We start from the raw sequence: 22,689 nt of genomic DNA, 5'->3' as shown, positions 1-22,689 counted from the left end.
TTAATTACCTGAGAAGACATGTTAAATAATAAATAGATACAGCTCATTATTTGTGCTTGTAAGAATGTCTGATATATAAAAAGATTTTGAATTTACGTAAATTTTGTATTTTTTATTTTTATGCTGAAATTCTTTTTTTTAAGAGGTCAACAATGATTGAACACTTGAATTGGACATTTTTTCCTTGAGAAATAGAAACAGTTGAAGAAAATAAATTATGCAAAAAGGTTAATATTACAAATTTATTCTTAAAAGGACAAATAATAAATCCATATAATAAAAACATAAAACCTTAACCACCTTTTTTCTCACTTAGCTCATGTAATGAGAATATTATAGTAGTATATGTACACATACAAGAGCATGTGTGTATCTAAAAACATATATTAGATATCACATACTATTATTAAAAGAAAATATTTTAAATAAAATATCATTTAAAAGATAACATAGTTAATATATTCCATTAAAAATTTATGTGATTATTTAATTTTATACCAATATATATAAGGAAACATATATAATAAAGAAATTTCATTTTTTAATTTTTTAAAAATACCATCTTATGTAAAATCATTTCTTTTACTCATGATCATAATTGTAATCTCACAACTACTTTTAGTTATAAAAAGAAAAAAAAAAGATGCTTATATATCTGTTATATCTAAATAACTTAACTACTTTTAGTTCTAATAAAATATATAGTACGTATTTCTGTAAACATATTCAAATAAGAAATATTTTTCTACTTCTAGTATTCTACTTTCAAAAAATCATTTTTCTCAATCACACACAAACAAACAAGCTCTTAAACTTTGGAAAAAAATTGTTTTATGATAGAAAAATAATACATTAGAGGATCGATTCATTTATTAGCAAAACCTTAATTTAATTTTAGTTTTTTATATATATTTATATTAAAGATGTAATAATTTATGTATTTTCTTTTATCAATTTTAACTTTTAAGAGAAATGATTCTAAGATATAATACCAGAATTTCTATGATCGAAAAATTTAGAATTTAATTGTTGTTGTCTCTAACAAGAGGAAAAAAAAACTACACAAAAAAAAACACAAAATAAAATAAAAGAGACTTGTTAAGCATTATATTTGAAGAATATTAATAGTAATTATCATTAATTAGTATGAAAAAATCAAAGATGCTAAAGACAAGCACATTGTCTCATGGAAATGTCAAAATGACACAACATGCATTGAGAGTTGCCATGCTATTAAAGATGGTGTCTAGTCCCAACAACGTATGGCGGCAATAATTATACTTAGGAATAATCAAGTTTATGATCCTCATCAACAAGTCAATGGAATAACACTTAGGTAAGAGAAATTTGTTTGCCAAATTCAACCGAGGATGGAGTCCATATTACTACTTAATAGTTAATATACTGCTCTATATATAAGGATCGGGGAAAAAAAAAAGAAAAAGAAAAAGCATAAGCATGCATCTATCTCAAAATTTGGCTAGAAAATGACATGACTAAAGTGATTGTCTGCTGTTTGCTTTTAACTGAATGATACGTAATTAATGAATGAATTAATCTCTATATATACTCTTGAGGAACTAAGAAAATAAAAGTGATAGCTTATTTGTAACAAGTTTAATAGATTATGAAATAAAGAAATTTTTTTCTATATATGTAACATTGATATTTCTAGTTTTTTTCCTGAAAAAAAAAAAGGGAAAGGGGAAGCCCATCTATATGCAATCTAATAAACTCCAGCTAATTTATATGACTCATTTCAAATACGCTAAGTATGAATAAGAAAAGACTAGGCACGACCATAGCTTTTTGTAAACAAATTATTAATTTTTAACAAATTTGTTAGAAATATATTTATATATATCTGTCTCTTTTCATTCGTTTAAATTTTTAAATAAAGTAATTTTATAATATAATATTATTAGAGTTTTTATAACTAAAAGTTTTAGAATTTTATTTTTGTTGAATTTCAAAAAAAAAATTAACATAAATTAAATTAAAAAAGAAACTATGAAAATTTCAAGTAAACTAAAAAAATTCTTGCATAAAAAAATATGTTAGAGATATAGTTATTTATGTATCTTTTTCCATCAATTTAAATTTTTAGATAAAATAATTTCATTATTTTTTAATTTATATCTAATTATTTTTTATTTAAAATAATTTATTATGTTTACAACATTTCTCTATATAAAAGTATTTTAATAGATATTTTCATAAAAACTTTTTCACATGAAAATAATATTATAAATCAATAAATAATTTAGTTAAATATATTCAATTAAATATGTCAAATTATTTAATAATTTACAATATTATTTTTATATGAAGATATTTTGTTGAAAATGTATCCATTAATTTTAAAAAAAAAAATACTTTAGCCTTGCAAATTGAAAAGTTCATCCATTCCATTCATTAAGAAGTAAATAAGAAACTTAGCCAGGAGAATCTATACTTGTATAGTAATGGTCCTGCTAATACCCTATTTACTGACTCATATATAGGTCACATATCATTTATTATTACATACATGTAACATGTTGTATATACAATGATATGAACATATATAGTGCTCTTTTCATCTTATGGTTGAATTCATATGATTTAAGAAAATAATACACCATTAATTTGACTATTAGTAAACCAGTATCTATCATTATTCATGTATATGGACCCTTTGCTTCTTATATTATTTATTAGTATGTTTGAAAATGAGGAAACCACACTCACTCCCATTTCCCAGAAGAGTCAATTCTGGAGACTTCAATCTTTATCATCACTTCATCCATTTCATACCAAATTTAATTTTTTATCCGATCTAAATCGTATACTATACACATCATCACCATCATGATCACGACAACATGCATGTATATATGCACCAAAGTCGTTGATTAATTCTCATCTAAAATACATTATATTAATTAGCATATTATTTTATTAATTATATTATGACAACTTGACAGTATATAGTTACAACTAACTCTCATTCATCATGGAAATTAGAGGCTATATAAACACATATATTTTTGGATCAATTAATTACTAACCAATACGTGTAAGTTCATGGTGCTATTGTTTGACAATCAGGTTCAAATGGCTTTAAATATATATGCCAGAGAACCTGTGGAATATACCTACCTTTAATAAACCTAGAGAACCAATATATATATATAATATGCTCATGAGTTTCACAATGTATAAGATAATCAGTATACAAATTAATTTAACCATGAGTGATATAAAGTTGCGGTTAAAACTTATAAGTTATAACCCAATTATTTTCTGCCAATAATAATAATTCAGCTTTTTTTTGGGACAAGAAATAATAGTTCCATTTTAATTGGGCTAGTTACAACTAGCCCATATGAGTCTAACATCAATTTTGCCTATTATCTAATTCATCTTTCATTGGTCCATTTCACATTCCAGCCCATGCAAATCTACACAAACTTTTTAGTTTGTTCTCTGATCCGTAATTCTATCCATACAAATTATGTTGAATCCTTGAGCCCCCAAAAATAGTTCCTATTGGATTGAATCTTTTGTACATGTTCATGTATATTTCTATTAGTGATAAGTATATATTGAAGGTCTATACCAAAAAGAAAACAAAAAAGTAAATATTGAAAGTAACCAATTTGGGTTGGTTGTATGCAATTCACTAGTGTTTAAACAAATGTCGAAAGTTTGACTCTTGTACATGCAGTAATATATTAGTCAATGATAAGCACTTAAATGGAGTTTAGATTCACAACGGATTAGTTATTGATCTATTCAATTTTGAAATACCATGAGCAACAACAAAAAAATGTAATATCTGATTGAGAGATATCATAAACAAAAAATGCAATGAATATCAACTTTTAAATGGAGCTTAGATTCGCGACCAATTAATTCTTTGACCTAATAACGCATTGAAGTGAAAAAAAATTATATTAGTGATTTTTAACTATATATAATACATATTAATTATTGTATATAGATATTATCATATTTATTAATTTTCTTTCACATTGAACTGCCAAGCAAATTGCAAGAAAATGTTCAATCAACATTACTCCTTATAATTATGCACCATGGTTATTTTTTAGTTTTCTGCGATATGATTTACCGAAAATGTTATTTTCTCTGTTTGTATTGCCAATGTATAGAAATTAACCACCTCTTAAAATTTTATGTATATTAATCAAAATATTGCAAGCATATAAATCCCCAAATAGTCACCAAAAAAAAAAAGAAATTCCCAAATAAATCACTTTCACTTGAAGCCTGAACAGATAAAAAAAAATGGAATATCATTGTCACTTAGAAAGAACAGCATTGACTCATATGGCTTAAAATGTCAACAAAGTAGGCGTCCTGTCTCATTAGCCTGTTGGCTTAAATTAATTTCTTGTACAAAGATTTTTGTACGCATTCTGTGTTGCATAAATAAGTTAAAATAAATAATTATGACAATGACAATGAAATATGCATGGAACATGAAATAAGATAATATGAAAGATGGAATTCTCAAGTCCAACGGTGAAAGCTGACCAATATGAAAGGAAAAAAAATATAATCCCATAAGAAAGCTTCAAAATTTGCTTATAAAGATTTCTTCAAGGCCAAGTTGTAATATCAGCTTTGAATCAAATGACACGTTCTTTTCTGCTATTTATTTTTAGACCCTATAGTCACAAAATGCGGTTCCAATTAGTGACCATGTCACACTCTTAATTTATGTTGTTAGGTTAAATTTGTCTAGATGCATTAACTAATTATTAGATGTTTGATTTAGCTTATAACTTCTGTTTGCAGACACACACACACACAAACTCATAGTTGAAGAAGACTAGTGATCTTATTTGGACTGCAACAAATTAAAAATAAAAAATTTGTAACGTGACCTCTTTTTTTTTTCCCTGTTCTTTTTCTAAGGGTATGTGACAAATCCCCTATAGATAAAGGTGAAAATAGACTGCAAAAATAAGTATTAATCTATATATAATAATACTTAGAAATATATAAACCATTAACAAGAATAATACATTTTTTAAAAATAATCATTACATTTATCAAAACGAACTTCATCATCATTTACTAAAAGTCTATGACCAAGTCTATTTAGCTAATAAGTTTTCAGAAAAATTAAATTTGACCTATTTAATAAAACGAGTTAAACCCAATTGACCCTAAAACAAGTCGAGCCACCGTTGGTAACTCGGTCCAATTCCACCACTACTTATACATTTATCAATAAAAAAAAGGTAACTATTATAATTTATAAATTAGGAGTTGAAATTCTATCACTTCATGCATCCCAAAAACCTCAAAATCCACTAGCTAAATCCTTGTCAAACAGGGATGATGATGCTCGACAATGTTATGGTATTCATTATCTCAATCTCAATGACATGTAACTATCACTTCGGCTCTTGTAAATTAGTACAAGAAACAACCAGAAAGATTAATAAAATTAACCAAGTTTTATCCATAATAATATATGAAATTAGCTACAAAAAGCATAAACTGCGTCAAGTCAACTTGCATTGTTCATTACATTAATCATAATCTAATCCTTTTGCATTGTTCATTACATTAAATCATAATCTAATCCTTTGCTGATAAGAAACGAAATGGTAAACGCAAATATAAAGCACAAATTCAAACAAAATTGGTCCCTTATATTGTACCCGATATTCAAAGGTCTTGCACACTCAAACCTGCACAAAGCGAATACAATGAGTCAATTACAAAACAGAAAGAACAGGGAAAAATCAAAGCAAGACTAAAAAATGGCAGAAGCATGGAGAAATTCTTGGATACCCAAGAACACCATGTGGATTGTGCTCATTCTATCATTCGCCGTGAGCACATCCAGATCAAGATTAACCAGAATCTAAACCATTGTTTTCCCTAGACACAACAGAATCTTATACTTCAATAAATTGGTTTCCCATTATAACGAGTTATACCTCTGAACTTCCAACCTATGACATCAACTATCTATACAATTCATACAATGTACATAAATTTTTTCCACTAGTTTCGTGGAAGACAAGCATGACAACTAATAATCGCATATATCAGCAATAAGATTTCTTAAAACAAACCTGGAGGAAGTGATTGCTTCAACTTATCGGCCTTCTCAAGGTCAAAAACACAGAGGGTATACAGGTACTTGGAGCAACGAACCTTGAACTTGACCACATCTCTGCTCCGCTTGATTTTCACAGAACGCGCATCCTTCCTACGGGCTGTGAGGAGGAAGTCCTTAATCTCATGAATTTGCTTCGGCTACATAAAACCAATCATGAGAGGAAAAAAAAAAAAAGCTTGAGTACCAAACTACCAAAGGTAAAAATTTAGAGCAAGTTCTTAAATCCATTTCATCCATTTTCAAATCAAGTGATGACATTTGGATATTCCCCTTATTTTTGTTGGTAACATATTCTCTTGACCCGAGTTTATATCTTTAATGTCTAAATCCCTCGTTTCAAGAATAAAAACATTCAATCAATTATTCTCAATTGCCAAAATACAACACAAAATGACCAAAAAAAAATATGAAAAGAAAAACTTTAAGAGCTCACAAAAACATAAAACTCCAAAACCTAAACAAAACATACTGAGAAAAGTGACACTAAAGAATTACACACACTTCAGAATTCAAATGAGTTATATATCAAAAAATTGAGTTATAATGACTTCAAAGTCAAATTATTTATATTTGGTACTTTCTTACAAGTTATTTTGACAGAACCAATTCTACAACGGCTCAATCCCGTTTGAGAAAGAAGCAAACTTGAAACTAAAACAAGTTTGCAAAATGAGCACAAGTCACAAATTACACTCAACTAAACTATTACACACTATTCGACAAATTTGGCTAACAACAATAGCTAATCAGCTACCACCGAGTAAAATCCGAAGCTCATAAAACCAATAAGAACACACTAAGTCCGAACCCTTCCTCCAAAAAAAGATCAATCGTATATACATAAACTAAGAGGATCGATAATTTGCAGAAAAATCAAATTGAAATACCATTTTTCTAACTTCGCAACTATTGGCACGGGCGACAGCTCCTCCTACAGCCCCGATCAGTGACAACAACGATTTTTAGGTTTAGGGTTCATAAAAGTAAGCCCTAGACGTTGAATATCCTTCAAATATTATTAAATGACGTTATTATCCTTTCTTAAGCCGGCCCATTACAACTTATGGTTTTAGGGCCCAATTTGCTTATACAATTAAAAGAAGCCCGTAATCAGAAACAACAACAACAAAAAAATCAAACACAACTTATGAGTTATGAATTGAATTATGATTCCCCAAATTAATTAATTTATTTATATATAATTACCTATATATGACTAAAAAGGCAAATAACTTGTTAATTTATTCCCGTGTTCCTGTAAATGGTTCAATTATGACACCAAATATACATTTTAAAGTAGGAAATATCCACTTTGATAACTCATTCAATTTCATTTTAACATAACTATTAGAAATTCATTTTTATACACTATTTTGTAAAAAAAAATTACACAAATAATAATTGTATATTGTTATATTAAAAAAAATATTTTTTATTATTTAAAAAATTATCTATATCTATAAATTTAATTAAAAAACTATGTAAATTTTTTTATATAAAATTCAATTTTGACAATTATATTGTTATTTTTTACATATTGTCGATTTATTAATAATAATAATAATAATAATAATAATAATAATAAATAATAGAATAATGCTACATAATTAACAAATATTATCATACAAAAAATATATAATTTGTACTTATATTTATCAGAGTTTGTATATATAAATTAATTTAATTTGTATTTATATTTTTTAGAATTTATATATATAAATTAATAAAATTTATTTTATTAAAAATAATTTAATATTTATATGATAAAATAATAGTTAAAAATATTAAAAATTATTGTCTTTAAGATTGCATTTATTTCTGAGGACAAGACACAAAGAACAGAAATACAAAATTTTGTCTTTTTGTATTCTGGTTGATAACAAATTAAAACAAATTATAAAAGTTTAATTTATTTTTATTTTTTTAGTCCAAAAAATTTAAAATAAATATAATAATAATAAAATATAATTATTAAAAATTAATAAAAATAATAAAAAATAAATTATATTTTTTATTAATATCTTTATTTTTTTATCAACACAAAATACACTAATTTAAAATATAATATGTTTATTTATATTTTATTTATCAAACACTATTTTATATTTTTGTGTATTTATATCAATATTCCATATCTATAAATAAAGGCAGCCTAACAGCTTCTGATAATAATAAGAAAGGTTTTATAACTAAATGGTATCTTATTTGATTGAAGAGCCTGATCTATGACGGATGTCGGTTATTTGGTCCGTTCCCAAAGTCACAGCCCACACGCTTGGTTGAATTCTTCATCCTACTAAATACTAATCAATTTCCACATTGACTCCAACGTACCACGTTCCAACCCTCAAAACATATCAAATCATCAAGTTTCGATATTATACAAAAATAATAATAATAAATTAATAATCATACAAATATCATTTTTCATTACATAATGCAAAATTTGGTTAGCAATCTAAGTGCATTTGATAGCGTAAACTTTCAATTTAACCCAAAATTTCTGTTTATTTTTTTCTAAAATTTTAACATTATCTCTTTTATTCACTCACACATCAACCCTTCACATGAATCAATAGAATCGTACACAACAACAATAACAATGGACTACTCACCCGAAGAAAAAGGTTGAGAAAATATATAATTCCTCAATTCATAACGGTTAAAAAAAAAATTCTTTATTCTAAGCAACCCCTAAAGATTAGAACAAAACATAAGTCGCTCACACGTTGTTTTCTCCCTAGTTCTTCTGCATTAACATTTTCAATTTTGATTTAATTGTTTCATTCATTCATATTTGCTGAATCTCACTCATTAGGTAACACTTCAACCTCTCTGCTGAATCGGATTTCACCATGTGAAAACAGTGAAGAGAGTTTGTACGTACATCTTTTTCTAATTCAGGTGCAAAGTCCCTTTATTTTTATTTTATTTTTCATTTCCGAAATCTAAGAGATTGCATGACCCTGCTCTGTTTTTTTGTTTCCTCCCTCCTCTGTTTTTCTTTTGTTGCTTCTTCATGTGATCGTGACCGTCAATGAAATTTTCGTGATATACCCAATCGTTATTCTATGATCATGAGTTATAGCAAGGGTTTTTTGAATCCAAAGGTGGTTCTTTTAACGGAGTATTTATGTGTTCTGTTTTCTAAGCTTATGCAATCTCTATTCTGGGTTTTCACCAAAATCTTCATGAGGTATATTGAATTTTCAATGTTCACTGTTCACTGTTGATAAGTTAGTCTCTGTTTCTTATATTTGATTTACTTATTTTGTATGGTTGCCTTTTGTTTTTGTTTTTGTTTTTGTTTTTCCTTTATAGGTATTATAGTTCTAAGGGAATGAGTTCTGCTTGTTGTTCTGAATTTCCCTTTGAAATTGATCAAACCAATCCAGAAACTGAAGCTGAGGAGGATAGTTATTATGGATCGTGCGAAGAAGATACAGAGGTGAAGTATGAGAATTTTGATTCTGCTTGTGATTCTCTATCACATGAAAGTAATCAAATTGATTCTGAAGGCTGCGAGGGCAAAACAGAAGTTGAAGCAGGGCCAATGAATGAATGTTGCTCTGAAACTTTTGTTGATGAAGGTGTAAATTTTGGACTTCAAGAAGAAGAAAAAGAAGAGGAACCATCAAAGTTGGTTTTTAAATTTGAATATCAAAGTTGGGATTGCAACTTGGTTGAAGAAGAATCCAAGGAAAGTTGTGATTTTGTGGAGAGGGATGATACTATTTCCTCATGGACCAACAAGTATCAGATCTTCACCGGCGCAAGTTTCAGCCAGTTCTTGGATGAACCACAAGTTGAAAATTTCACTGTGAAAGAGTTTTATGTCCATTCAAATGGTGATGATTCTCCATTTGAAAATCAAGTTATCATTGATTCCAAAGAAGGCTTTAATGCAGAAATTCTTGAGAATTCCACTCAAAAGGTGTCACAAAATAAGGTCAAGGATTCGGAACCAGTTGCTGAAGATTTACCACATGAAGATGATGATTTCATATGCTCAAGTATTGATTCAGATTCTATGAATTCTATGGGAGAAGAAGGCTTCTTGTCGGAAGCAGACTTCGGAACCAATATTGATTATTACACATTGGGGAACCATCATGTTGGTGAGGAAAATGCAGACCTAATAACAGATGAAGAAGAAGATTTGGATTTTTTGGATGATAAAGATTTGGAGAATTTAGATATTGGTTATGAGCCTGATGATTTTGCCGAAGAAGACGAAGATATAATGAATGAGCTTAGAAAGATTGAAGAAGATTGTGCAAAGGAAAAGCCTTCAGGTAAAAATTTTGAAGTATCATTGAAGAACAATTCAGATAGTTTAGCTGCTTTTGATGGTGAGGATTCAAGCCGGTTCGACACACTTTGGGAGCATCAAGATTTGATAGAGCAGCTAAAGATGGAGCTGAAGAAAGTTAGAGCAACTGGTTTACCTACAATCCTTGAGGATTCTGAGTCTCCAAGGATCATGGAAGATTTGAAGCCATGGAATATTGATGAGAAGTTCCACCATTGTTCCAACACCAATGATCTTCCAAAATTCTATAAGAGTTACAGAGAGAGGATGAGGAAATTTGATATCTTGAATTACCAAAAGATGTATGCTATAGGTCAGTAAAATTTCTTACCCTTTTCTCCTTTATTTTTCTTATTTTATTTTCCTTTTCCTAGCTTAACTCTAAAACTTTGATTTTTAGGGGGTGATTAAAGTTTTTTATTAGATAGTATTATGATAGTGTAAAAAGGTTTGTGCCTTTTTCATAAACAAATTTCATCTATCTTACATGATCATGAAGACCTAACTCATCTATATCATTAAAAGTAGAGAGTGTTTTTGCCTTTTTGGACCCACTAAATCTGGTTGGTTGAGCACTAGGAAAGCATGAATTTATAGAAATACCCTAGTAGCTTTTTGGTTGAATTTATCAGTAAATAGTTTTGTCAAATGTTGATGCAATTCTTTTTATTTTTGTTTATTTTAACAAGGAAGATAGAGGTTGAATTTTGGGGGTTGCCATTAAGGAAGGGATCAAATTTTCCTCCCACATGCATGAGTTTTCTGTTGATTACATAAATGCTTGTCTTCTTCCATAGTAGAATTCCCAACAACCATAGCTTCTACTAGTCTTCTTCATTTTCCCATAAGACTAGTAGTAGTAGTAGTAGGTTTCCTCAAAAAATGATTTTATTTATAAAAAAAATTAAAGTTCTAGAGAATTATATATGGTGTAATTTTAGGTGTTTTTAGAACAAACAATTTTACATTAAATAAATAAGCAAATATGTGTATCTACTTAAGTAGACCTATCCACCTTCTCCTTTCTACTCATTTAAATGATCATATCAAAAAAATTGGTGTACATTAAATTTGTACTTCCCATTTTCTACGGGCATGAAATTTGGACATTTGCTTATTGTGGCCAACCTAGCTTTTTGCCTAATTTCAAAAAGAAACCTTTTCCCTACAATGAGCTATCAATGATTGTAATGCTTCAACCACTGTTCACATGACTCTTCTTTTTTTTTCCTCTATGAATCAAATCTTGACATGCAAGATAAGTTAGAAAGCTACTCCCATAAATTTGCTTTCATTTATCATTTTTTTTAGTATATGATTGTGGAAACATATTTAAAAAATTGTGTGGAAATATACATTACACAGAAGATGTATTAAAAATTGACATGTGGAGAAAATATTTTTATAAATTTCTCTTGTGGGAAATTATAGGTTTTTTATCATCGAAAGATCCGCTCCAAACACTTTCACGGCACAAGAAATCCTCTTCTTTTGTCATAAAAGACATTCTTCGTCGGCCACAGAGCGGCCGGCGAAAGAACAAGGAGTCAGGGGACGCGACGAACAAGTTCATGAGGGAACTATACAGTGACTTGGAAATGGTTTATGTGGGGCAATTATGCCTTTCTTGGGAGTTTCTTCAATGGGAATATGAGAAGGCATTGGAGCTGTGGGAAAGTGACCAATACGGTTTGAAAAGATTCAATGAGGTTGCTGGGGAATTTCAACAGTTCCAGGTTTTGATTCAGAGATTTATAGAGAATGAACCTTTCCAAGGTCCACGAGTTGAAAACTACACCAAGAATCGCTGTGTCATGAGGAATCTTCTTCAAGTTCCACTCATTAGAGGTAATTAATACACCACTAACTACTTTTTAGATAATTTTAACATTAAATTATCAAGTTTCTCTCGCTAAAAATATGAGGAGAAAAACTTTCAATATTTTTCTTTTTTAATTATTGGAGATACCATTGAATTTTTCTCAAATTTTAAGTTACTTTGGATGTGAATTTGATCATAGAGAACTACTAATTTGACTTTCAACCATTCTACGTGTATACTAAAATCAGTTACTAAAATTAGTCACTAATATAAAATACATATTAGAATACAAATACATATTAAAAATAAATTAAACTACACATGTATTTATACACAAATACATTAGTGACTGATCTTAGTGACAAATTTTAGTATACAAATAATATTTTTTTTACAATTAGAAAGAGAACAACTAACCCTCGATTATAAAGATAAAAAGTTTGAATTACCCTTATCTTTTCCTATTTTAAGTAAGGAGAATTTAGACTTTTAAGTTGTAGTTGTTAGTTATTTACTTTTTTTTTTAGTTGTCAAATTAGTATTTCTATTGATTATATCATCATATCTCATCTTAACAAAAGTGAAAAATTGGTAAAGGGAGATATCTATGACTCTTGTAATTTCCACATCAAGATGATTATCTTCTCATATTCTAAGACATTGGTTAGGAAATTAAATAAACCAAAATTTGTAGTATCATCAAACCAAAGTTTTAAAGCTTTTGATATACTATAATTAATGCATTTGCATCTACTAAACACTGCTAAAATGCTAATGCATTACAACTGGTTGAGTGTTACTGTTTGCATCATTGACCTACAATAATATAATAAATGAACATTTTCTATTGTCACTTTAATTGTCCCACTTTCTGAAATGTCCCTTTAAGCTTTTCTTTGATGATAAGGGGACCATAATATATACATAAATATAAATGAGACAAACAAATCCCTTATGGATATAGAACCTTATTTAATTGGTTATGCATGCAGAAGACAACAGTTCCAAAGATAAAAAGAAACAAAGACAAAAAGGAGGAGATGTAGCAGCAGATGATGAGTCTATAATAATAACAAGTGACATGTTAGTGGAGATTTTGGAAGAATCAATCAGAACAATTTGGCGTTTTATAAGAGCTGATAAGGATGCATCTAGCTTCACACTTAAATCTGCAAGAGAAACTCATCAACTCATGCAACTACAGGATCTCTCAGATTCACAGCTTTTACTAGAAATTCTAACAGATCTTCAAAAGGTAAAAAATAATAACAACTACAATAAAACTTTTGATAATTAAAGCCACATATATAGTTTTTAATTATGTGGACATGTAAATTAGTTTTTCTCTTCACCGAATGACTTTAATTTCGTCATTTAATTATAATAATAATGTTTAATTTGCAGCATCATACCAAAATTGCAAAAATATATATACTTGTATTTTATTACAACTTATGATTGAATGATAATGAGAAGGATATCATCAATATTTATTTAGGTGAAACTCAAGTATAGTTATTTTTCATATAAAATTGATAGTTAAAAATTATTAGATTATTTAATATTTATTATTAAATTATTATTAATCTTTTCAACTATTAATTTCGTATGAATATAATTATATTTTAGTGTTTAAAATTTACTTATCATCTGTTTTACTTAGTCAATGTTAAATAATACATGTGATAAATGCTCGAAATGTATTATATAAACTTTTCTAATACTAAAAAATGAGAGTTCGTTCCAAGTTATTTGGGTCAAATAATCTACTTAAAAGTTTAGTTTTTTTTTTTTAAAAAAATATGATTTGCTTTTAATAAATAAGGTTGTAATTTCAAGCCTAGTATATATATAGGTTTGGTCTTGAGTTGTTCTTTTTTTAGTGAAATGATGTTGTTTTGGATTGACAGAAGGAAAAGAGATTGAGAGAGTTATTGAGGAGTGAAAGCTGCATATTGAAGAAACTTAAGAAGCATGATTACGATGAAGATGGGACAGATCAAGTGCTTTATTTTTTCTCTCAAGTGGATATGAAATTAGTTTGGAGAGTGTTGAACATGTCAAGAATAACGACTGATCAACTAGCATGGTGTCGTAGTAAATTGAACAAGATCACTTTTGTAAATAGAAGGATACATGTTGAACCAACTTTCTTGCTTTTTCCTAGTTGATCTTCATCATTCATATTACTACTTCTCCATTTTTTGTTAGAATATATATGGTATTATTATGTCATAGAAACTTTGATCTCTTCTATTTTTCTATTCCATGGTTTAAAGGGTAAATTTGAGTAAACCAAAAGGATAGTAATTAGTAGGAGCTTATGTAACCTAAATTGGATGTGGTAGTACCGTTCCATTTCAAGTTTAAAGATGCATTGTAGCTTCAAGTACAAAAAATAAACATGTTCTTGAGCAAGATCAACCATAAAATGTTACTATAGTTACAAAATTAAGATGTCCTAAGAACTTTATTTAATCTAATAGATTTAAAGTTATGAGATTACAACTTAATATAAGATGAAACCTCAATTTGGTTTTTAGCAGTTTAGGAATTTAGGATTCGATTAGAACTCTAATTATAATGAAAAAATTAAGAATAAAGTGACAAGATTTACACTTTAGACATATTATTTTCTAAAAAAAAGTACTAATAAAGACTTATAAGATAACAGATGTAAATATATAATTTTTAAATTAGCTCTTATAATTAGGATAAATAGTTTTAATTTGAATTAACTTGTCCACGTTTATTATTCTAAAAGAGTTTATTCGTATTTTTTTTCTTTAAGAACTAATCTGTCCAAAATATAAATATTTAGGATTTATTTGTCATTTTTTCAAATTAAATTTTGGATTTTTAATATCCCATTGAATTACAAGTTTAAACATTTTCTCTTTAAAAACCTTAACAAGTACCCTAACAATGTTTGTTATCCAAAATACTTAAATAACAATATGATTTTAATTTGATTTACTATATTTAGTTTATATTTGATAATGATTTTGGTTTTAGACAGTGGTTTATTTTATCAAAAATAATTTATTTGGTTCAGACCCAATTGATTATATTTAACCTAAACTTTTTTTTGGTAGTAAACAAATTTAGTAGTCACATGCTACTCATTTTATTGAATTGAATTGTTTTTAAAAAATGGATATAGTTTTTGGTTTTTCGGCTGGGGGGTTTACATAGCAGTATTACTTTTTTTGTTTAATGTGAATATTTGGGCCTACATTAATAAAATAAAGCCCACGGCCCAAAACCGTATAATAAAAGGTTATCTAGGGTTTTGGCAGCCATCATCTTCATTCTTCATCGTTCGTGTGTGTGTGAAGAACAGAGTCATCGGTGACAATGGTTCAGAGGCTCACTTATCGTAAGCGCCATAGCTATGCCACCAAATCCAACCAGCACCGTGTTGTCAAAACCCCCGGTACTTTATTTCTTCTCCTCTTTCAAAACCCCACCCCAAAAAAATTGGTTTTTTTTTTTTCAAAATTTTCTGATCTGTGTTTTTCTGTTTTGTTTTTAATGATGTTTGTTTAGGTGGGAAGCTGGTGTACCAGAGTACGAAGAAGAGAGCAAGTGGACCAAAATGCCCTGTCACCGGAAAGAGGATCCAAGGGGTATGTATGTTTGTTAATCTATCTATGAATTTGTTCTGAATCTTAATATGCTTGAAAATGATGTAGACAGCGAGATCCGATGATGTTTGTTGATGAAATTTGATGATTTTTTATAGTGATTTTTATGTTATTAGGCGGTGGATTGTTTTGTTGGAAGCTTAAATTGTGTATGCCTTGTGTTTGTTGAAAGTCCCCAATGGATGAAGCTAGCTAATAGGGACTGATATGTTCAGGAGCATTTCATGAACGCTTCATTAACCATTTCAGATTATTATTATTTGTTTGATACATCTGAGTTCCCCATCCGAAGCTGTCATCAAATTGATTCATTAAAATAAAAACAAAAAAATCCATTGAATACATTTTCGATGCACCATTTTTTCTAGAGATCAGTGCTTTACTTCTTGCTTGTTATACTGTTAACATAAGTTTGCTTCAAATATTGTCATCTCTTTCATTTTCTTTTGTCTTAAGGCATAACCCTAACTTGGTTGTCGTGGGATGTGCCAACTTGTTTGTGTGTCTTTAATGGGCTAATGGCCCTGTCTGTCTTTCTCTCTCTTTCTGGTTGATGAAGTAGTAGACTTGCATTCTGTGTAGCACTGCACCTGCTCCTGTTATTATTTTCTAACGCAGACTTAATATGTAGATTCCACATCTGAGACCTGCTGAATACAAGAGATCTAGGTTGCCTAGAAACCGCCGCACAGTGAACCGTGCCTATGGAGGTGTCTTGTCTGGAGGAGCAGTTAGAGAAAGGTTTGTCCTCGAAAAAGATTCAATAGATTTTACTTCTTTGCGTTGTTTTGTTTTATTAATTAGAGTAAATAATATTCATGGCAATTTAATCTTGGTGTAGGATTATCCGTGCTTTCCTTGTTGAGGAACAAAAAATTGTGAAGAAGGTGTTGAAGATCCAAAAGGCAAAAGAAAAGCAAGCATCAAGGAGTTAAGCTGAGTGGACCATGGATAAAATATTAAAACCTCTTGAATTTCTGTTAAAATTTTGACGTTGGATTGTGTTACTGTTAACTATGAATGTGGAACTTTATTTGAAGTTTATTTTATGGATTCTTGTGCGTTTTGTTAGTTAATTTTTCAGTTTCATACATTATCAGGCTAATGCTTTTCAAGTGCATATCTTTTTAAGGATCCCTACATATAGAACAATTACGTATTTGATATTTTCTTTGAGATTGAGGTATTATCCTAATCATCCATTAGATTGTAGTCAAAACGATCTGAATTGAAAGAATCCCGCCAGGGAGTACAATGTGTACAAGAAAAATATTACTAATTTTTTCAAACACAATATACTCATATTATCTAGAATAATCATCTGGGTATTAGGGGTCCTTATATTTCCTCAAATTGAAAAGGTACACGATAACATTAACAAGGGGAGTGGATATTGAAAAGGTACACGATAACATTAACAAGGGGAGTGGATATTATGTGGACACTTTGTTACAGCATATGAGGGAGTAGCAGTAATTTTGCAGATGTATTGCACAATATGATGCTAATTATTTTTGGCAAGTTGGAGCTAATTGGCGTGGCCATGACTGGGTTTTGAGCTAATTATTTTTGGTTTTCTAATTTCTAAAAAATGTGGCTAAGTTTTTATAACTGACACCACTAATATCTTCTCTCACATCTGATCTTAACTTATTATAAAGCCATTTTATATCCCATTCTTATAAGATACATTTCTACACTTGTACGAGTTGCACCCACATCTCATATCTTCTCTCACATCTGATCTTAACTTATTATAAAGCTATTTTATATACCATTCTTATAAGATACATCTCTACACTTGTACGAGTTGCACCCACATCTCATATGAGTGTCCATGTCCATTTATATGTCCATGTCCATTTCTGTACACAATAATATAGTAATTATAAATATTAAAAATATTAATAAAAATAAGAACAATAACAAAAAAATAATATACAAATTAATATTTTTATTCTGATGAATAAAAATATAAATGAAAAAAAATGTTAAATATCTTTATTTATTTATTTTTTAACGTCTTTCATAAATATTATAATAAATTGCGTACTCATAAAGATTTTATTTACATAATTAATATGACATATGTAATGTTTAAAAGGAATTTTTTATTTTTATAGTTCATTAAAACTATAAAAATTTAAGTTATATAAATAATTACTAATAACAACATAATAAAGGGTAACATTCAAAAAATAATAAAAATATTATTTTTTTGTCTTAAATATTATTTTTCTGTCTTATTAGTAACATACATCACATATTTATTTATTTATTTAGGTTAAATATCAAAACAATGCACTGCATCTTTTTGTTTTTTTATCCATTTAATAATATACAATCCCTCCACTTTATGAGAACACCATGACAAAAAAAAAAGTTAGAGAAGTTTAGCCATATTTCCAAAAAATTAAAAAACCAGATTACCCAAACAAATCTAAAAACACATTAGCCCATTTCCTTTTTAATGCTTATCTTTAATTTGTTTTTATTCACAACAAAATTTGTTTTTTGCATAAAAAATGGCGATCCAAGTCCAAAACTCAGTCATGGCCACATACACAAAAAAAAATACAACTTATTCATTAGTCCCAACTTACCAAAAATAATTAACATCTCATTATACTTATTAATTTTCTTATATAGTATCTGCAAAATTACTGCTACTTCCTCATATGCTGTCTCATCAACTAAATCTGTAAACATGAATAATTCAAACGTGTTCATTCAACAAGGTGTCCACATAATATCCATATATGTGGATGTTTAATGCCATCCACACTATAAAACTCCCCCATTAACAATTGATGTTTATTTAAAGGAGAATATATACAAGAGTACCAACAAATGATATCATTATACGTTGGTGTAACTTAGAATAAATTGATATTATTATTATCTTGGGTTTTTCTTTTAGTAATTCATTGGTGTCATTTGTTCTAACTACATGTTTATTGTCTTAAGTACCAATCTAATAGTGGCATAGTTGATTCTCTTTCCTTAAACATTTAAGGACCTTGAAGGTTTTTTGTTATATATATATAGTATTTAGGAATTAGAGTGATGTTTAGACAAGGAGAAAATGTTGAAATCCCAATCAGTAAAAGGGCTTTCAAGTTTCAAGGATACCTTGGTAGAAGTTAACAACTTAACATAAGGTTTAAATTTTAATCATCCATTATAGCAACAATGTTAGTAAAAACAATCATGTACTACGCAAGTGGAAGAACTTTTATCTGATTTTCATGTCAACACTAATAGTGTTAATTACATTGTATTTGCGGACCAACTTAAGAATTTGTCGTTAAAAAGAGTCGTAAGTTTCTAACTTACTATTTATGAAAAATTAAACGTTTTCATGTCAAGAATGGGATTCGAACCCATGCCCTTTCGGACCAGTACCTGAAACTGGCGCCTTAGACCAACTCGGCCATCTTGACCTTTGTTTTTAAAAATTCACAAAAGTTTACTTAATTGCAAAGAAAATAAACATGCTAATAATCTGAAATAACTCATGATACCTTCTTTATTTTATTAGTTTAGATTTCTTATGCAGCTGTGCATGTAGTAGAATGTTTCACACACACACACCAATGAAATGCAATTTGCACATTAATATACATTGTGCATACGATATTTTAACCGTAAAAATATAATAATGCGTAATTGCTACTTGCTGGACAATATTGAGCACAGTCATTTATTTTCAGTGTCTCAGAATATTTTGGATGTAATTTGCTCATTATGCTAAATTTGACGGCTATTCAGGTAACGTTATGTTATCAAATAAAATTCCGTTTACCTAAAAACGGTTAAGTTCTAGATAAGATCGTATTATATATTTATAGTGTGTCATTATTACCCTTAATAACGAATATAGATTATTAGTATTACGTTACCTTTATTATTATTATTATTATTATTATTATTATTATTATTATTATTATTATTATTAGGATAATTTACCTTAATAAAATAATTAAAGACAAAAATTACACAAATATTTTTAATAGAGTTTGGTTATACGTCTATCTTAATTAAATTTGTGTAAATCGAAGCAAGCAGATTTAATTTATGCACAAAAATTCGCAGTCATGTAAATCGAATTAAATTAATTCGATTTAGTAGCGTAATAGAGAGAAATATAGGTAAATCAAATTACCGAAACTCGATTTATAGAAAATAATTTTTATTGTAAATCGAATGCACCTAATTTAATTTAACCTTTGGGTTGTCTATTTAAGGTTTGAATTGCCTTCATACGATTTACATTCACTCATTCTCTCTTTTACCCATGCAAGAGAGGGTTCAGATGGTAGAAAACGACAAACTTAAAAAATGAGGGTCATGGAGGACGATCTGGATCGTATCTACTGACTAGATGGAATTGTCGTCTATGTTGCTAGCAACATCAATGAAGAGGTAAGTACACAAATCTTTTTTTCTTCATATTAGATTAATAATGTTAGCAATTCTTTGTAACTTAGTGTTAAGTTAAGAAATTAACTAACATAATTGATGATGACAAACACTAATTTTATTGAACCAACTACCCAATTAGTTTTGTTGATTTTGGTTGAGTGATGCAGGCCAAAACCAATACACAACAGCAATCCAATTGGATGAAATTAGAACAAAGATGGTGGGCTACAAATAAATAGAAGCCCAAAGGAAAAACAAAGCAAGGAATCAACTGAGTCAAAGAAATCAAACGGATTGCTTGATGGATATCCGATCCAAGCCCGATAGCAAGCAATTCCCTCTCATTTGCTTTCACCAAAAGCAACGTCCACTTTTTCGTCTTGGTCAGAAATCAGAGAGAGAATACTTAGTCCCTAAGTTGTTCACCAAAGAAGCAAGAAAGAGAAGGTTAAGCAGAAATGCTAAAGTCTAATCACCCACATCAAACTGCATCAAGAAGTCAGAAGCTAAAAGGTGATTTTATTTTCTTCTACATACATCTTATTTTCTTCTCTTCATCTTCAACTTTCTGCCAATCCGAAATGGGTTACATGAGAAAGATTATCTCTGCTACTCACTGTTGTGCATCTACGGTCATATATGTGTCTTGGGGACCAAGTTGTTTTTTCAATGGCCAAGATCTGGGTTTACCATTGAATATATCTATTTCTGCTTATATGTGGCTTTCGGTCAACAAGAGAATGTCAGAATCAAAGTTCCTATTTTGAGGATTAATGGAAAAAAGTGAGATAGTGGGTGAGTGAAGCACACAACTCAAGAAGATGACATAGGAGAGAGCAATTCTGCAACATGCAAGGAGATACAAAAGAAGTTGGTTCACCATTCTAAAGCTAAGGAGAGATAACCAGTTTTCTTGAGGTGTATGTTCTGAGAATAGCTCTATGAAAAAGTTCATCCACTTGGACAGTGCTTCCTAGTCAAAGGAGCATTCCGCCAGAATGAAAAACTGAATCAGATGCTAGCAAATCTGGTTTATCACATAGCAAAGAGGCTGTTGAAGAGTCAATCTCCTTCATATTTTACATATTGTAACTTTCTTTTTAATGTTTAACTTTCTGTAATTTCTCGAGTGAAAAGGCATAATGAGAGAGCTCAAGTAAAAGCCAATGAGTAAAAAAAGTTGAGTGATACACTTGAGAGAAAAGCCTAGCATTATTTCAGATTTCTTTAGGTTAAGTCTGTGTCTTGTATCATGTACATGTGAGGTACCTCTTTCTTAGTTGGGTGAGCACTAAGAGTGAATAGTTAGGTATTAGCATAACTAAGACAAGTTAGGTTAGAACTTGAGAGTGAAAAGATTGTGTCAATCATGTGGGATTGATGTATGTAATACTTTAACTATAGTGAAAATTCTACCACTGTTGTGGTAGAGACTGGATGTGGGTTGCATTGCACAAGGCAGCTGAACCAAGATACATGATGGTGTCAGCTTCTCTCTTCTCTGCTCTGTTCTGTTTTCTGATATTCATGAGACAAAAATAAATTGTCTCATAAATTTTTCGCTGCTGAATTCAAACAGAATCAGAATTGAAAGTTTGTTTTAAAGGGTTATTTCAGTAACATAAAAGAAAGACATAGACTCAACCCCCATTCTCTAAACCTTCTACAACCTTCACTTAGAGTCTTAGATATTATTAGATTATAAATGTTAGTTAGAGTAGTGATTTAAAATTGTTGATTAGAATTTGTTTTAATTAGAAATGTTAGTGATAGTAGTGATTTAAAATTGTTGATCATAGCTAAATTTAGATGGGTAATAATTGTAGTTAAATGTAGAACTATTGGAATTTGATTTTTAACGATAAGACTAGAGTAGCATATATGGTAGAGACATCAATTAGATTTTACATATATGACATGATTAGGCTTTAACTTTTTAGGATAAGATTGTCATCATTTTTGATAAGTAGTAGTTAATAAATTATATGATTATGAATTAGGTATTATATAATTTTTTTCAATGGGTTACTAATAATATTAAATTTTTTTAATTGAGTTATTTGTTGATTGTTTAAAGTTTATTATGAATTCTTAATAGATATTTTTTTAATATTTTGTACCGACCTGGTGTATTAGCAGCATGGAGGCAGTATGGTATAACTCTGGATGATTGGATCATACTATACCTAGAGAGTGTCGAATTATACCACCTTGCTAGGTTCAACGACTACTGGGTTAAGTTGGATGAATTATTCATTAGCGCTTTTGTTGACAGATAGTGTTCTGAGACGCATACGTTTCATATATCGTTCGAAGAGTGCACCATCACATTACAGGA

General features: G+C 29.0%; 3 protein-coding genes and 1 non-coding gene across 18 annotated transcripts; 2 read left to right on the top strand and 2 right to left on the bottom strand.

Annotated features, from left to right (window-relative positions):
- Positions 1-5,452: 5,452 nt before the first annotated feature.
- On the bottom strand, positions 5,453-7,178 carry LOC112797779 (large ribosomal subunit protein eL38z/eL38y). Its single transcript, XM_025840868.3, has 3 exons — positions 7,033-7,178; positions 6,099-6,282; positions 5,453-5,708 (listed from the first exon to the last, which is right to left on the bottom strand). The coding sequence occupies exons 1-3, from the start codon at positions 7,033-7,035 to the stop codon at positions 5,686-5,688; spliced, it is 210 nt and encodes a 69-aa protein (XP_025696653.1). The 5' UTR covers positions 7,036-7,178; the 3' UTR covers positions 5,453-5,685.
- A 1,294-nt stretch (positions 7,179-8,472) lies between these two features.
- LOC112797776 (uncharacterized) lies at positions 8,473-14,730 on the top strand. Of its 15 annotated transcripts, none has more exons than XM_072236190.1 (7): positions 8,610-8,772; positions 8,964-9,049; positions 9,467-9,593; positions 9,664-10,770; positions 11,889-12,305; positions 13,272-13,534; positions 14,190-14,730. In XM_072236190.1, exons 4-7 carry the CDS (start codon positions 9,699-9,701, stop codon positions 14,448-14,450), a joined length of 2,013 nt encoding a protein of 670 aa, XP_072092291.1. In that variant the 5' UTR covers positions 8,610-8,772; positions 8,964-9,049; positions 9,467-9,593; positions 9,664-9,698; the 3' UTR covers positions 14,451-14,730. The 15 variants fall into 15 exon arrangements, with proteins under 15 accessions (XP_025696647.1, XP_072092287.1, XP_072092289.1 ...); XM_072236184.1 differs by adding an exon at positions 9,234-9,341 and having other exon boundaries at positions 8,622-8,772; positions 8,964-9,024; positions 9,467-10,770; positions 13,275-13,534; XM_072236183.1 differs by adding an exon at positions 9,234-9,341 and having other exon boundaries at positions 8,624-8,772; positions 8,964-9,024; positions 9,467-10,770.
- An 823-nt stretch (positions 14,731-15,553) lies between these two features.
- Positions 15,554-17,002, top strand: LOC112797775 (large ribosomal subunit protein eL34). Its single transcript, XM_025840859.3, has 4 exons — positions 15,554-15,715; positions 15,829-15,908; positions 16,558-16,667; positions 16,768-17,002. Exons 1-4 carry the CDS (start codon positions 15,637-15,639, stop codon positions 16,859-16,861), a joined length of 363 nt encoding a protein of 120 aa, XP_025696644.1. The 5' UTR covers positions 15,554-15,636; the 3' UTR covers positions 16,862-17,002.
- Positions 17,003-19,288: 2,286 nt separating this feature from the next.
- Positions 19,289-19,369, bottom strand: TRNAL-CAG (transfer RNA leucine (anticodon CAG)). Its single transcript has one exon. It is a non-coding gene; the product is annotated as a tRNA-Leu (tRNA).
- Positions 19,370-22,689: the final 3,320 nt, after the last annotated feature.

This window comes from Arachis hypogaea, chromosome 4, assembly GCF_003086295.3.
Source record: "Arachis hypogaea cultivar Tifrunner chromosome 4, arahy.Tifrunner.gnm2.J5K5, whole genome shotgun sequence".
NCBI classification, from domain to species: domain Eukaryota; kingdom Viridiplantae; phylum Streptophyta; class Magnoliopsida; order Fabales; family Fabaceae; genus Arachis; species Arachis hypogaea.
Note: the sequence above shows the minus strand (reverse complement) of the source record. Positions and strands in the feature narration are given on the sequence as shown.